Here is a 16108-nt window from a genome sequence, read left to right as displayed (position 1 = left end):
TTCATAATATGTGTGCACTCTATCTTTCATCGAACAGTATACGCATAAGCGTTTTTCACGAGGAAACGATGCTTGAAACCATGCACTGGTGATTTTTGTTAAAGGGATATGTTGAATCATAATTTTGTCACATTTATAAGACATCAAGCTCTCCTAAAAATAGAAAATAATAGTTAACGAATTATTTGTATATTGACATACAGTAGTTTTTTTGTGTTTTTCAGCTTATAAAAACAAAGTTCGTTTATCAATGCATAAAAGCGTTCGTTAACTGTATTATAAATACATAATTACAGTTTAACTATATGCGTTTGTGTGAATTTTAAATACGATTTTGGATAGCTATGTACAATCTAATGAATTATTTGTATACTGCAAAAGGCTAGTTTTTTTTCAATCTATATCAAAAAATAAGTTTTTTTTATTAATGCAAAAAATTATAAAGCGGCAAAAAGGTATTATTTGTAAAATATGTAATAAAATGTTCAAGTAGACCGATTTTATATGAATGCACCTATAACAATTAGAATGATAAAATATATGCATGCATTTTTGTAATATATAGCAAGTGGTCCGAATGCTAATCTAATAGATTTTTTTCGCTTTTTCGCTCCATTAGATAAGCTGATAATCGGATAGTTATGCAACAGGACATGTGTTTAATTTGTCAATTAGGATAGCAATCGATACAAACTTTTGATATGCTTATTGTGTCCAAAATAAGGCTAATCTAATGTGTTTTCGCCTTTTTAGCTTCATTAGATTAACCGATTATTGGATAATATTGTGACAAGTAAACGTCCTAAAAATCAATTATAGATACATAATTGTAGTGATGCTATATACATTTGGTATCCTTGATTAACTCTTTTCAAGGTAACCACTTACATGTAGAAAAACGTTATCATCTTGGATGTAGTTGCATGAAGACACAATCATATTGTTCAGCGATGCATAATGTATTGATACAGACAGTCCAGGCGTGGATAAATTTTATCAAATTGTAAAACATCAAAATTGCAAAAGAATACATTCTAGATCACCCTCGAAGTTATAGTGTGTCTTTTATTTAGTGGTGATAATGATTTTGACCATAATGTTGTTGTTTTTCTTGGTGTTATTGTACTGTATACGAATATATATGTGTTTAGTTTTTGTAAGACAAACAAATTTACTCTCACAAGTGCAAACGCACGCACGCACACACGCACGCACACACGCACGCACGCACGCGCGCACGCACGCACACACACACACACACACACGCACTAAGACACACACACACACACACACACACGCACGCACGCACGCACGCACACACACACACACACGCGCACACGCACACGCACACACACCCTCACACACACACACACACACACACACAATCACTCCGATTGATTAGCTAATTATCCGATATTTATGCTACAGGATACGTGTTTAACTTGTTGAATAGTATGCATTTACTATAGATCTAATGCAGATTTGTACCAAGTTGTTAAAAATGTAAACAGATAAATGATAAGATGGCAAAAGATTAAACTGGTAGTATGCTATTTGTACCCAAAATAAGACTAGTCCAATGTGTTATTAATCATTTAAACTGCATAAGATTAACCGATTATCGGATATTATTGCAAACTTTCTATAAATCAACTATAGATAATATTTATAGTTTCGTTACATATATTTAAGTGAATTTAACTACGATTTGTTGACATCTTTGATTAACTTAATCTTTTAAAGTAACCACTAACATATGGCAAAACGATATCATCTTGGATGCAGTTGCATGAAGACACAGTTATAGTGTTCAACGGGGCATAATAATTGATACATACGGTTCTTACGTGGAGAACTTTTACCAAATTGTGAAGCCTCAAAATTGAAAAAGAATGTATCCTAGATTACCCCCGATGCTATCGTTTTTTTCAGTGGTGATAATGATTTTGATCATAGTGTTGTTGTTTTTCTTGGTGTTATTGTACTGTATACGAACATGTATGTAATTAGTCTTCTTTAGAGAAAAACAAATCGGCTCGCACAAGTGCAAATACAAACCCACACGCGCACACACGCACGCGCATACACGCACGCACGCACGCGCATACACCAAACACACACACATTCACACACAATACCGCGTGCGCACACGCACGAACGAATGCACGTACGCTTTTCTGGAATTTTTATACGTTTGCATCCATAGATAGACATCCATATAAGTTGAGCTTAATGACTTATAGAAAAGAAAAAATGACAAAAGCAACAAACCACGCAAAAGAAATAATACACTCACATTGAACATGAAGTATATATGTGTATGTGTATATATGTATATGTATATGTATATATATACATATTTACACTCATGAGCTAATTATATTCCTTTTTTTATAAATATTTCATTTATACAAAAACTAACGACCACGCACTATTTTTTTATTATACATGTTATTCATGTCTTTAAACTCGTTTTTAACACAACTCTCTCATCTAAATAGGCAAGATCCATTATACATTATCCATTATTTCTTTTTACTTCTTCTTTCTATGGAATATTCATCTGTTTGTATCCCTAATTTTTGTTTTCTATTTTTGCTCGTATGTGTAAACATCTTATGTCTTATAATAGAGACTAACTGGATATGTTTAAAAAAAGAAACTAACTGGACAAGCACACACAAACTATCATTAACATCACCCTCCACCTTTTTAAATGATTAAATTATGTACTTTAAATGCTAAAGGGCTAAACAACAAAGACAAACGCATTAAAATCTTCAAATGGTTAGACGACAAAAAATATAGTATATGCCTATTACAAGAAAGTCACTTGACACATACTTTAGCACAAACCTTAAAAGATGAATGGGACGGAGAAATTTATCTCAGTGGAGAACATACAAATAAACAAGGCATTGCCTTTCTGATAAAAATAATATAGGTGTCACAGTCGATAACTTTAAGGAAATAATAATTGGCAGACAAGCAAGTATAGATATCAAAATACACGAAACACAAATAACATTAATCAACGTCTACGGCCCTAACATAGACGATTCCACATTTTACGAAACATTACAATCCTTTATAATCAATAACCAAGATAAAAATATTATAATCGGTGGTGATTTCAATACTGTCCTGAACCCATTATTAGATAAAAAGAATGGAAACCTTTATACTCATACTAAAAATAGAAACATTTTAAACAACATAATTGAAAACTACAATATGATAGATATCTGGCGTACAATATACCCAAACGAAAGCAAATTCACCTGGCACTCAAACACAAAACCAACAATATTTTGTAGATTAGACTATTTTTTAATATCTGAATCACTTTGCAACATAATTGACACATGTAACATAAAACCAGGGTTTATGACTGACCACTCTCTAGTTGAACTTAAACTGCACAATATACAACCTGAAAGAGGCCCAGGATACTTTAAAATTAACAACAGCATCTTATTAGATACACAATATCAAACACAAATAAAACAGGAAATATTAAATACAGTTCAAAATAATAAAGATGCAAACCCAAACACCTTATGGGAAGTAATTAAAGGAAATATACGTAACACAACAATTAGATACACATCATTTAAACAAAAAGAAACACACAAACTTGAAAATGAAACCATCAAAACCATTGAAACACTTGAAAAACAATTGCATCAAACAAACACAAATGATACCACCGACATTGAAAATGAAATAACTTTAAAAAAGCAAATATTAGATGGAATTTATCATACACATCTCAATGGAATAATACTAAGAGCGCGTGCACAGCATGTTGAACACAATGAAAAAAATACAAAATATTTCGCAAACATTGAAAAACGTAGAAGTGAACAAAAAACTGTACACAAATTAGTAGTCAATGGCAAAGATATAACAAACAGAACTCAAATACTAGAAGAACAACGTTTATTTTTCGAAACCCTCTATAAACGAAAAAATGTTGAAAATAACACCCTTTTTAAAAATACACATCACGCTTTAAACCAGGAGGAAAAACAATTGTGCGACGGATTGCTTAATGAATATGAATGTGGATTAGCTCTAAAAGAAATGCAAAATAACAAAAGCCCAGGATCTGATGGCATCACAATCGAATTTTATAAAATATTCTGGAATGATATAAAAGCACATCTAATTAATTCACTTAACTATTCATTTAACAACGAAAACTTAACTACGCTACAAAAACAAGGTATTATATCACTTATTCCAAAACCCGGAAAAAACTTAGAATCCTTAGCAAACTGGCGCCCGATTAGTTTACTAAACAATGATTATAAAATTGCAACTAAAAGTATAGCAAACAGAATAAAAAAAATATTACCATCAATCATTTCAAAATCTCAATCTGGTTTCATAAAAGGACGTTACATTGGTGAAAACGTTCGTCTTATCCAAGAATGCATAAACTATTTCAACAATTCAAATAATCCTGGTCTAATATTCTTTGCAGACTTTGAAAAGGCATTCGATTCGCTTGATCATTCATTTATGTTCTCTTGCTTAGAAAATATGAACTTTGGTGAAAGTCTCATTCAATGGGTCAAACTGTTCTATACCGATATTAACAGTATAATTATTAATAATGGCTTCTTTTCGAACAGTTTTAACATCGAACGAGGGGTTCGACAAGGATGTCCACTCTCATCATCGCTATTTATTATTTGCATCGAGTATCTATCACATCACATCCAATCAAATAAACACATAAAAGGCATATCACTAGAACCTGACGAAGAAATCAAACAATCCCTATTTGCTGACGATGCAACTTATTTTTTAAATGACAATTACGATTCTTTCCATAACCTAATAGAGTCGCTAACCCTTTACGGAATGACATCGGGTCTTAAACTAAACAAAAGTAAATGTACTGTGCTTCGAGTAGGTAAATTAAAACAAAGTAATGTTCAATATAAAAAAGAAATGAAATTTAATTGGACATCCGATGAAGCCACAACGTTAGGAATTACTTTCACAAATAATGAAAAGGATACAGTTCTTAAAAACATACTACCTAAATTACAGAATTTTAAAAACTGCTTAAAATCATGGCATCATCGTAAACTTACACTAATCGGAAAAAACACAGTATTGAAAACGTTTGCACTTCCTAAATTGATATATGTTTTAACAGTCCTCCCAAATCCACCAAATAATGTTATTAACGATATAAAATCAGCAATATTTAACTTCATATGGGACGGTAAACCTGATAAAATAAAAAGAACTCAGTTAATTCAATCTGTAGAAAATGGAGGTATTCAATTAACGAACATTGACTCATTCTTGAATGCAATCAAATGCAGCTGGGTTAAAAGATACCTAGATAATACCAATACGAGTAAATGGAAATTATTCTACCAGAAAATCCTAAAAAAATATGGTGACTCCTTAATCTTTGAATGTAACATCAGCAATACTATCTTACATGACATTGCAAACGAAAACATATTTCTATCTGATGTTCTATCAGCGTGGAGTGATGTCACTCATAACTTAGAAACCCAAACTAGCAGTAAAACAATTCTATGGAACAATAAAGACATAACTTCAAACAATAAGACGCTTTTCTATAAAGACTGGTTTGAACGAAGCATTAAATATGTCGACCAATTATATGACTACAGAATTAAGGATTTCTACTCTTTTGATAATATATGCTACATATACGGAATACCTTCAAATAATTTTCTGAAGTACTACACACTAATCAAAAGTATACCCATACATATTAAATCTGAAATCAATACAAATAATACACCATGTACTCAAACAACATTTGTAGAAAACATACTTGGAAGAAAAAACAAAACAAATAAAATATTTTACACACTACAAATTAAAAACCCTACAGAAAACTCCAAAATCCAAAATAAATGGCAAGTCCTTTTTGAAGAAAATGAACTTAATTGGAAACACATATTTACCATGCCATATAAAGCAACTATTGAAAGCACACTGAGAAATTTTCAATATAAATACATCCATAGAATTATAGCTACAAATAAATATCTCTTTAAATGCAAATTATCTAACTCAAATCTGTGTGACTTCTGCTTTGAAAACATTGAAACTATAGAACATCTTTTTTGGGAGTGCAAACACATCCAGCCTATTTGGAATCAATTAATATCTTTTCTTGAACAACAACAACTTAACGTTAAACTATCTTTCTTAAATGTAAGTTTCGGAATTAACTCATTGAAATCAATAGACTGTAATAATATTGTGAATTTTATGGTTATATTGATGAAATATTTTATCTTAAACATGAAGTACAAAAAACAAGTACCAAATTTTAATTGCTTTGTCCATAGTCTTAAACTAAAAATCCAGATTGAGAAAGAAATAGCCCTCAGTAATGACACATTACAAATCTTTGAACAAAAATGGAATCGGATTAAATTCTCATAATGTTTTGTCCACTTATATACATTTTACCCTAATGTTAGTTTATCTCTCTAAAATAGTTTTGTTTATTTATTTTTTTTAATTTTTATTTTTTAATCTGACAAGATCATTGTGAATATAAAACAAAAAACACAAGTCCAGTATGCTTTCTACCGACTTTATACAACTCATCATTTTTCATAACTATTACTCTGTTGTGCTTTTCTTTTCTCTCTAAAAAAAAAATAAATATATATTAGCATATCTTGTAAAACATGTCTGAACTTTATTGCTTTGTATATCACTATATTGTATGATCATATACATGTTTACATTGTATGTATGATATTGAATAAAAAAAAAAAAAAAATAATTAAAGCTCAATATCTTATTAAACTAATTGACAAAACTGAAACATATTACAAATCATTTAATCTACAAAAAATATAAAACTGCATATTTCAAAATTCAACTGACAGCATTGACACATATTTAGAATCATACAAAGATAAAGCTTCAAATGTCAACTTGAAATGAGTCCAAAGGACACGGACTCTAGTGAAACACTGGTAAGTGACAAACAAGGCAGTTAACATCAAGAGCTGTGTTCGTGAAACACAATTCCCCCTACTGCCCCGCTTTGAAGCCATATATTCGGACTTTGACATTGAAGGATGACCTTGACCTTTCACCACTCAAAATGTACAGCTCAATGAGATACGCATGCATGCCAAATATGGAGTTGCTATCTTCAATATTGCAAATTTTGAACTTGATTGTGAAAGATGACATTGACATTTCGGGGGCATACAAAAGTGATGGCGAATGTTAAAGTTTTCGAACGGACGGACAGATGCCATATATTTGACATTTGACCTTATATGATGACCTTGACCTTTCACCATTCAAAATGTTCAGCTCCATGAGATATGCATGCATACCAAATATCGAGTTGCTCTTTTCAATATTGCAAACTTTGACCTTGAAGGATGACCTTGACCTTGCACCATTCAAAATGTGCAACCCCATAAGATATGCATGAATGCCAAGTATCGCGTTCCTATCTTCAATATTGCATAATTTAACCTTTGACCTTGACATTTCACCACTCAAAATGTGCAGCTCAATGAGATGCACATGCATGCCAAATATCAAGTTGTTATCTTCAATATTGGATAAGTTATGGCCAATGTTAAAGTTTTTGGACGGACGGACAGACGCCATAAATTTGACCTTGAAGGATGACATTGACCTTCACCTTTCAACACTCAAAATGTGCAGCATCATGAGATGAACATGCATGCTAAATTTCTTCAATATTGAAAAAGTTATGGCTATTAAAGTTTTCGGACAGACGGACGGACTGACTGATGGACAGTTCAACTGCTATATGCCACCCTTCCAGGGGCATAAACAAACTCCACAGTTCAGAACTCCTTTTTAGCTTTTTGTTTGTCCCGAATTATGTTGTGGACTCTTGTCCTTATCTGGGCCACTGTTCTCCCTGTAAGTATTTTGAGTGACTGCATAATGTTTGACCCAGCTGTCATATTCTTTGTTCTTATTTCGTCCCAAAAAAAATTCAATGAAACTAATATTCTCCTCGCTAGTCCACTTTCGCTTCATTCCTTTTCTTGCGGTCGCTAAAACCAGAATAGATATAAAAAATAAAATATCAATGAGTATCATGTGAACCATGCTGTTGCATAATCAATGCGGTATAATGACAGAAACATTGATATTTATGCTCTCAGCCATGTATTTCTTGAGCCATGTAATAATTGAAAGCTTTTTTAATTATTATTTTCTACAAATAAGGTAAAGCAGTGCCACAGTCTCATGAAATTCCTACAAGGAGTGTAGGAAGAGCTCAGTTTGCCACGGTCAATTTCCTAATGAGACACTTACAAGGCTAACACGAGTGAATGGAAAACATCAAATGATATTTCAACTTTCATGAAAACTTTCCATTAGGTCAAGTGCTGGGATGAAGATTCATGAAATTCCCTCCAGTGGTGAAGAAGTTGCATTCATGAACAGATTTTCTATTAAAACCAACAGAAATGTAAGTAAAAAAACCCATAACCTGTGAATGGAACATGTTATAGCAAATTGCTGCCTTCATGCACAACTACACATAAGGAATGATAAGGTCACGCATTGTGGCCAATACAGAGAAAAAGATAATTTTATCACTGCACATGTCCATTTACTTGAAAACACAAATGTTTGCATTTATTTTATGTTAATTGACTTACCCATACAAGGATCTTCTGATTCTGGAAGTTCCTGGTAATTAATGTCTGTATATATGGACCTCTGTGATTTTTCAACTAAAAGAATAAACATATAATAACAGTACAATCATCCATCTTGAATGTACAATATGATTCCAACAAAAGGCCAAAGTTGTTCATGCCTGCTTTAGCAGCAAACTCATTGGTTCAGTGACTGTGTAAGCCCTTTATTTTGTTGACTTTAATACTTAATTGATCCTTGCACACAAAGTATCAACATAACAAGTTATAACATGATTGGATATTGTAGAGCAAGATAGTTTTACTGATAAAAATGCACAAAACCTGAACATGTAAGGACGTAAAATGAACTAAATGAAATTGTTTTAACACCAGTTTATAACAATTTTTCACACATATATGGCCTGACAGTTCACAGAACTATCATTTCTGGGAAGAACAAGTACTAAACATTAACTTCCATAGCAAACCGCCTAATTTGTACTTTACAAGTACTTTTACAAGCACATTGTTGTAACCCTGTAGATCACAGAGGCGGTTGTCTAGAGAATAACAATTGACTTAGACTACTCATTTACTTTAATACAGTCCTGACATATGACTCAGTCACATTATGATGGAAAATGCAGAGAAATCAGTCTTCACATTTATTTCATACCTTGAGGATTCGGCCGCCTAAATTTATGACTCAGACTGGCTGCTTCTTTATCTTCAGTGGCATCAGTTGAAATGGACTCTAGAAGTACCGGAGTGAAACCTGTATAGTCCATATGATCAGCACAGTCAACACTGGCCTGTTGTATCATGAGAGGCCCTGACTCCTGTATAGATTCTGGACTGTGGGTGTCTTCAACAGAAGCCTCAATGCCTGTAAACATATAAAGTCAACAGTTTGGTCTTGTGTGTCTATTATCAATCGGTGGGTCTTACCGAAATCTATAAAAAAATATATATTAGCTTGGACAACAGAAAGTTTGCTGTTATGTATTTATATAAAAATATAGTCAACAGTTGATCCTTGTCATTATTTCCATTGGTGGGTCTTACTGAAATCTACAGAAAAGTATATTGGATATTATAACTGCAGTTTTGCTGAAGTGTATATTAGTAGTTATAACGTTTTTTTGACGGTGTATATTGGTTCCTCTAAACTGACAGTGCACATATGATCCCGAGGTGTTAGTTGATGGGTTATATGTGCTCTGGAGGGGTAGAGTTTAAAGAGTTTAAATTTATACCGTGAGAATTTGTCTTTTTTATGAATACAATTTTCAAAATCTCATTGATACAATACACCTCCCTAAAAAAGCTCCATTGTCTGATGCTGATCTATAAGTGGGTCATAGTAAATATATAAAATAGTTAAATACAACCATTTACTTTATTGGGCTTTGATCACTTAATAATTACATTTATACCTTGAGGATTTGGCTGCCTCAATTCATGGCTCAGACTGGCTGCTTCTTTATCTTCAGTGGCATCAGTTGATATGGACTCTAGAAGTACCGGAGTGAAACTGTAAATTCCATATGATCAGCACAGTCAACACTGGCTTGTTGTATCATGAGAGGTTCTGACTCCTGTATAGATTCTGGACTGTGGGTGTCTTCAACAGAAGCCTCAAAGCCTGTAAACATATAGAGTCAACAGTTGGGTCTTTCACACATCATTTAACACATATTCCATTTAATCTTGTCAATACATCAAATACCTATAGGTGTGCCTTCACGTAAATATGTTCAAAACAAAGGTTTTATTTAAATTCATACCTTGAGGATTTAGCTGCCTCAATTCATTGCTCAGAATGGCTGGTTTTTCATCTTAAGTTGCATCAGTTGACATGGACTCTAGAAGTACCGGAAAGAAACCTGTAGATTCCATATGATCAGAACAGTCAACACTGGCCTGTTGTATCATGAGAAGCTCTGACTCCTGTATTAATTCTGGACTGTGGGTGTCTTCAACAGAAGCCACAATGACTGTAATCATATAAAGTCAACAGTTGGGTCTTTAACACATCATTTAACACATCTTCAAATTAATCTTACCAATAAATCAATTATCTATAGGTGTGTCTTACTTAAACCTTTTCTAAACAGATAAACTTACTAATGTTTTATTTAAATTCATACCTTGAAGATTTGGCTTCCTCAATTCATTGCTCAGACTGGCTGGTTCTTCATCTTCAGTGGCATCAGTTGACATGGACTCTAGAAGTACGGGAGTGAAACCTGTAGATTTCATATGATCAGCACTGGCCTGTTGTATCAGGAGAGGCTGTGACCTGTATATATTCTGGACTGTGGGTGTCTTCAATAGAAGCCTCAATGCCAGTAAACATATTAAGTCAACAGTTGGGTCTTGTGTGTCTATTATCAAAAGGTGGGTCTTGCTGTAATCTATAGAAAATATATATTGGCTTGGACAACAGAAGGTTTTGCTGTTATGTATGTGACACGGTTCAGTAAAAGGGACCTTATGGGTGTGACAAAACTATATTGAGCTTTTAAAATGTTCTTAAAGTTTGTTCTTTTCCTATTCAGATCATGTATATGTTTATATGATCAAATGCAAACTTGATCAACAATATAAATTTAAAAGAGATGCGGTGTGGTCTCTAAAACGCTTTTATATCAATGCATCTATTTAGACGGTATCATTTTGCAAGAATTTGTATTTGATGTTAATGCCTACACGTGTAATATGGCCAAATTGTATTGTTTCACGTTCTTAAATAAATTAATTACATGTAGCATTGTGGTTACATTTCTGTGATGTTTGTCCGTACGACGTAATCTTAAATGATTTTTAAACGTCGCAAAATAATGCACGTTCACCCATAAGGTCCCTTTTTCTGAAACGTACCACATATACATAACTATATAGTCAACTGATGGGCCTTGTTATTATTATCTATTGGTGGGTCTTACTAAAATCTACAGAAAAGTATATTAGACAAATACAACTGCAGTTTTGCTGTTATGTATATTATAAGTTATAAAGTGTTGTTTTTTTACAGTGTATATTGGTTCCTCTACCCCGACAGTGCATATACTACCAAGAAGAATTTGCCGAGGCGTTATATGTGCACTTGAGGGGAAGAGGAAACTATATAAACCGTGAAAAAACTTTTGACAATTTTATAATACTTCAAATTCTTTAAAACGGCCAAAAATCCTTCATTTAATAGACACAAATCCCTTTTTGCCATTCAAGCTCTTAAATTCAATATCCCCATGCTGCAACCCTTAAAATTGATTTGCAATAGAAGGGTGCAGTTTTTTAACATACGGATTATACATGTATAAACATGTATAACAACGGCAAATGCATTGAGGCAAAAGATTTGAATGTCTGTGAACATGCTATAATAAGCTTTATGTTGTGTTGTGCCATTGTATTCATTGTGGATTAAGGGATCAAATGGAATGAGTAAGTTTCATTGACTTACATGTACAATGTATTCCATTAACAATGCAATTGTAACTCAAGTAATAGCCTTACACAGTCAAAAATCAACAATGCTGCCAATTTAGTTTTGCAAAATAATTTTATTCTAGGTCTTGGCAATATTTTTTTATCATGTTTTATTCCAGAATGAATATAAAGCCACGTAACACATTCTAGATAAAGTTATTATTATGTCAATAATGAATACTTCCAACAATTTATTGTTTGCGTCTGCTACACACTTGATTTTTGACAGTTATGCAAGCGTTTTGTGATACCGATAAGACTGGAGAAAAATGATTAAAATTAATATATTAGCATGTATTAAATATTGTACTTTATTGAAATTATTTTGCACGTTATTTTGGGTCAAATGAGATACTGATCACGTTATATTGTTATGCCGTATAACAAGATAAAACAAAGGGTTATAAACGTTTCTGTATTTTTACTTTCAGTTTCATAATCAGTTTCATTATAACAAAAGCATCTATCAAAATATCGTATACAATCAATAATAAAATATACGTTCCTGCATCTCAATATTTTCAAACCCTAAGTGTTTATCAATTATCTGAAGTATGTTTAAAGTTGTCTACTAAATTTTATCCGTATTCGTTCAAGCTGTATTCGAAAGTGAAACTTGTTTACGTTTGACCCCGCTATTTATACTAAAACCGTCGTGACGTCAATGACTAAACGACCGCTAAAGTCAAAAATACCTACCAATGAACGTCATACGAAATGGTGGATTTTAATGAATGAATAGGATGCAAGCGCGAACAACAATAATAAGTTAAATCGTTGACAAATACACAAGTTTAACAATGGTGTGACATTAAATAAATTAATAAGATATTTATCTTTAATGTTTCATTTAAATTCTTACTGTGATTATGATATTTAATTGAATACGAGCCTAAGTTAAATTACGCAATACAATAACAACTGAGTGGGGTAAAGGCCTAGCAATATATTGCAATAATGAGTCTGAAAATGATAAACTAACAAGAAATGTGTGTGTCAGAAACACTATGTCCCCTTCTGCGCCACTTTGATTTCTTTTTTGTTGACCTTTGACCTTGAAGGATGACCTTGACCTTTCACCACTCAAAAAGTGCAGCTCCATGAGGAACACATGCATGCTTTTTTTACCTTTGACCTTGAAGGATTACCTTGACCTTTCACCATTTCAAACCCGAGAAAAACCTGTTTTCATATAGAAGCCTCATTTATGACTCAACCTTGATAACGCTTGGTCAAAATGTTTAATTTTGACAATATTCGGATAATAAATATGATAGTTCGAACGTTTGCCACGTGTCGCCAAAAATTAGGTCAACGGGTCAAGTTTTTAGAAAACCCAAAGTACCACTATAAAAACCACATTTATTACTCAATCTTGATAAAAAAGAGTGTTTATCTTGCCATGTTTCAATGTGGGTCAAGTGGGATTAAAGGTGTTAACTTGAACTCCGAAGAGCGCTTCAGGTTAATCATGGACGTCTTGTTGAATCAATGATTTTGTTTATTGTACCAACCCCAGGAAAGAAGGTATACACCATTTTTTACTGTTAAAGCTTCTAAAACACGACTGTCAGCAAAAATAACGAAGCCGAACACTCCTTACAGTATATTGGGGAGACAATATAATAGTCAATGTTTAAAACCTGTTTCAAATAGCGTTTAAGGCAGAAATTAATTATAACAATCTGCACAACGAGTTATCATCGCTTAATTATGTATGCACAGCGTCGGGACAAAAACGACAACTTTTCGGCGCATGCGCACGTATTACTTACGAATTCAAAATCGAATGCAATTGTTTTTGTAGGTTTTACGGATCTTATTTGAAAACAATATATTTTCATTTTAACCTGAAAATAATAGCTTGTGTCGATATTGACACGAAGCCAAAGTAAAAGCATGTTGTGTAAGCGAAACATTAAGATCTGTTGTATGACAATAACAGTCTCTTGTGAAAAATGATTGTAAATAAGATATAGGTATTTCAACAATAAACCAAAAAAATGCTTCAATGCCGCAGCATTATATACACACTAATAAAACAAAAACAAAATCAATATCGAAAGATTGTATACACAACACTAACACAAAATGTTTCAATATCGAACATTATATAAAAGAGAATACAACAAAATGCTTGTTTTACAGATGCGTGAAGTTGGCACTGACATCGACAATCGACATTCGACATTCGAATATCGAGCTGGGGCGAATGTCGAGTCAGTTCTGACATCGACATTCAGCACTAGTCCCGAATATCGAGCGGGGACGAATGTCGAGCCAGCTATGACATCGCAATTCGGCACTAGTCCCGAGTATCAAGTGCCGAATTTCAATGTCAGAACTGGCTGGACATTCGCCCCAGCTTTATATTCGGGACTTTTGCCGAATGTCGATGTCATAGCTGGCCCGACATTCAACCCAGCTCGATATTCGGTACTTTCGCCGAATGTCGATGTGAGAACTGGCTGGACATTCGCCCCAGCTATATATTCGGGACTTTTGCCTAATGTCGATGTCATAGCTGGCCCGACATTCGCCCCAGCTCGATATTCGGTACTTTCGCCGAATGTCGATGTCAGAACTGGCTGGACATTCGCCCCAGCTAAATATTCGGAACTTTTGCCGAATGTCGATGTCATAGCTGGCCCGACATTCGCCCCAGCTCGATATTCTTGACTTTTGCCGAATGTCGATGTCAGAGATGGCTCGACATTTGAACCAGCTCGATATTCGAATGTCGATCCTCGATGTCAGTGACAACTTCACGCAGCTTTGTTTTGTAATGTTTTCAATACGAAGAAATGTAGCTGTTGTTTGAATATACTAAATTTATTTCATTGTATAGTTTCTTAATGTATGCTCAATTTACACACATTGTAATACATACGGTTAAAATAACTTACAATTGTACAAGAAAGCGAACTCATTTTAAGGACGTGGAACGATTATGTAAATAGTGGTTTGTCATACATTCATTCATTTAGGCATTCATGCATACAAATAAATAAACATGCATTCGTACGTGCGTGTGTACGTGGCTAGATACGTACATGTATATACATAACACACATACACAATTTACAAAATTTGATCAATCGTGTACACTAGTCTTCTCAAAGTCATTGAAGTATTTGTGTAGCTATTTATCTTACCAGAAGCGACTTCAACAGGTGTTGCGGCTGTAAAGAAGAAAGAGTTCAACAGCATTATCAAATGTCCACAATCATGTGCTTTTACGGCGGATATTAGTTTCCTCTACAGATGTGTATCGCTTAAAATTAAAAACAAAATATGTCCACTGAAGTAAATTCTCTAAATAGTGTTTGCGTTCACGCCACGGAGGCAACGCAAATTCGATCAAAACATGACTTAGTTTCAAAGCAGAAATTCTTCCTAAACACACGGGCACATATCCTTGATTCGAATTCTTTGATTCCATTTTATAAAATGTGTACGATATCTTAGAGTTGATTCTGTTATTGTGAAATAGAGCTTATTATTTTGATTAATTTAGTTCAATGCAATAAAGTATGGTATTTTAGAAAAAAACTGCATTTTATTGTCGGAACGGCTAATTAGATTGTTTTGATAAACTGATCTGTAAATTTATTAAGAATACACACTATACTGTGTTGTTATCAAGTGCGTATGGCTTTGTATAGTCGCAAAGTTCAGTTCACAATGATGCGCTTAGTTTTGTTGAACAACGCCATTTTTGTCTGCGGTTTATCTTAGTAAGATTTGTATGCATTGTGGACACTCATTCCGCTGGTCGTGTGTTCATAATCAAACCATTAATTTGTATCCTAAGGATCTTCAGGTTATATTTTAATGTTTTTGTTAGTTAAAAAGGCAATTTATATTCATTGAAATGTTTGGGGATATATAGAGCCAAATCGTGTCATACGTAAAAACTACTCAATCATGCTGATTTTAATTTG

At 33.3% G+C, this 16108-nt stretch overlaps 1 protein-coding gene across 1 annotated transcript in view; it reads right to left on the bottom strand.

Annotated features, from left to right (window-relative positions):
* LOC127857242 (uncharacterized) overlaps positions 1-10892 on the bottom strand; it is a 55047-nt gene extending 44155 nt beyond the window's left edge. Inside the window, exons 1-3 of the mRNA XM_052393659.1 lie at positions 10820-10892; positions 10556-10666; positions 10106-10183 (exon numbers count right to left, since the gene is read on the bottom strand). Coding sequence (XP_052249619.1) covers positions 10106-10183; positions 10556-10666; positions 10820-10892 — 262 coding nt within the window. The remainder of the gene's footprint in view (positions 1-10105; positions 10184-10555; positions 10667-10819) is intronic.
* Between the last annotated feature and the right edge of the window lie 5216 nt (positions 10893-16108).

Source organism: Dreissena polymorpha, chromosome 14, assembly GCF_020536995.1.
Source record: "Dreissena polymorpha isolate Duluth1 chromosome 14, UMN_Dpol_1.0, whole genome shotgun sequence".
NCBI lineage: Eukaryota > Metazoa > Mollusca > Bivalvia > Myida > Dreissenidae > Dreissena > Dreissena polymorpha.
The sequence above is the reverse complement of the archived record's forward strand: the minus strand, read 5'-3'. Positions and strand labels throughout refer to the sequence as shown.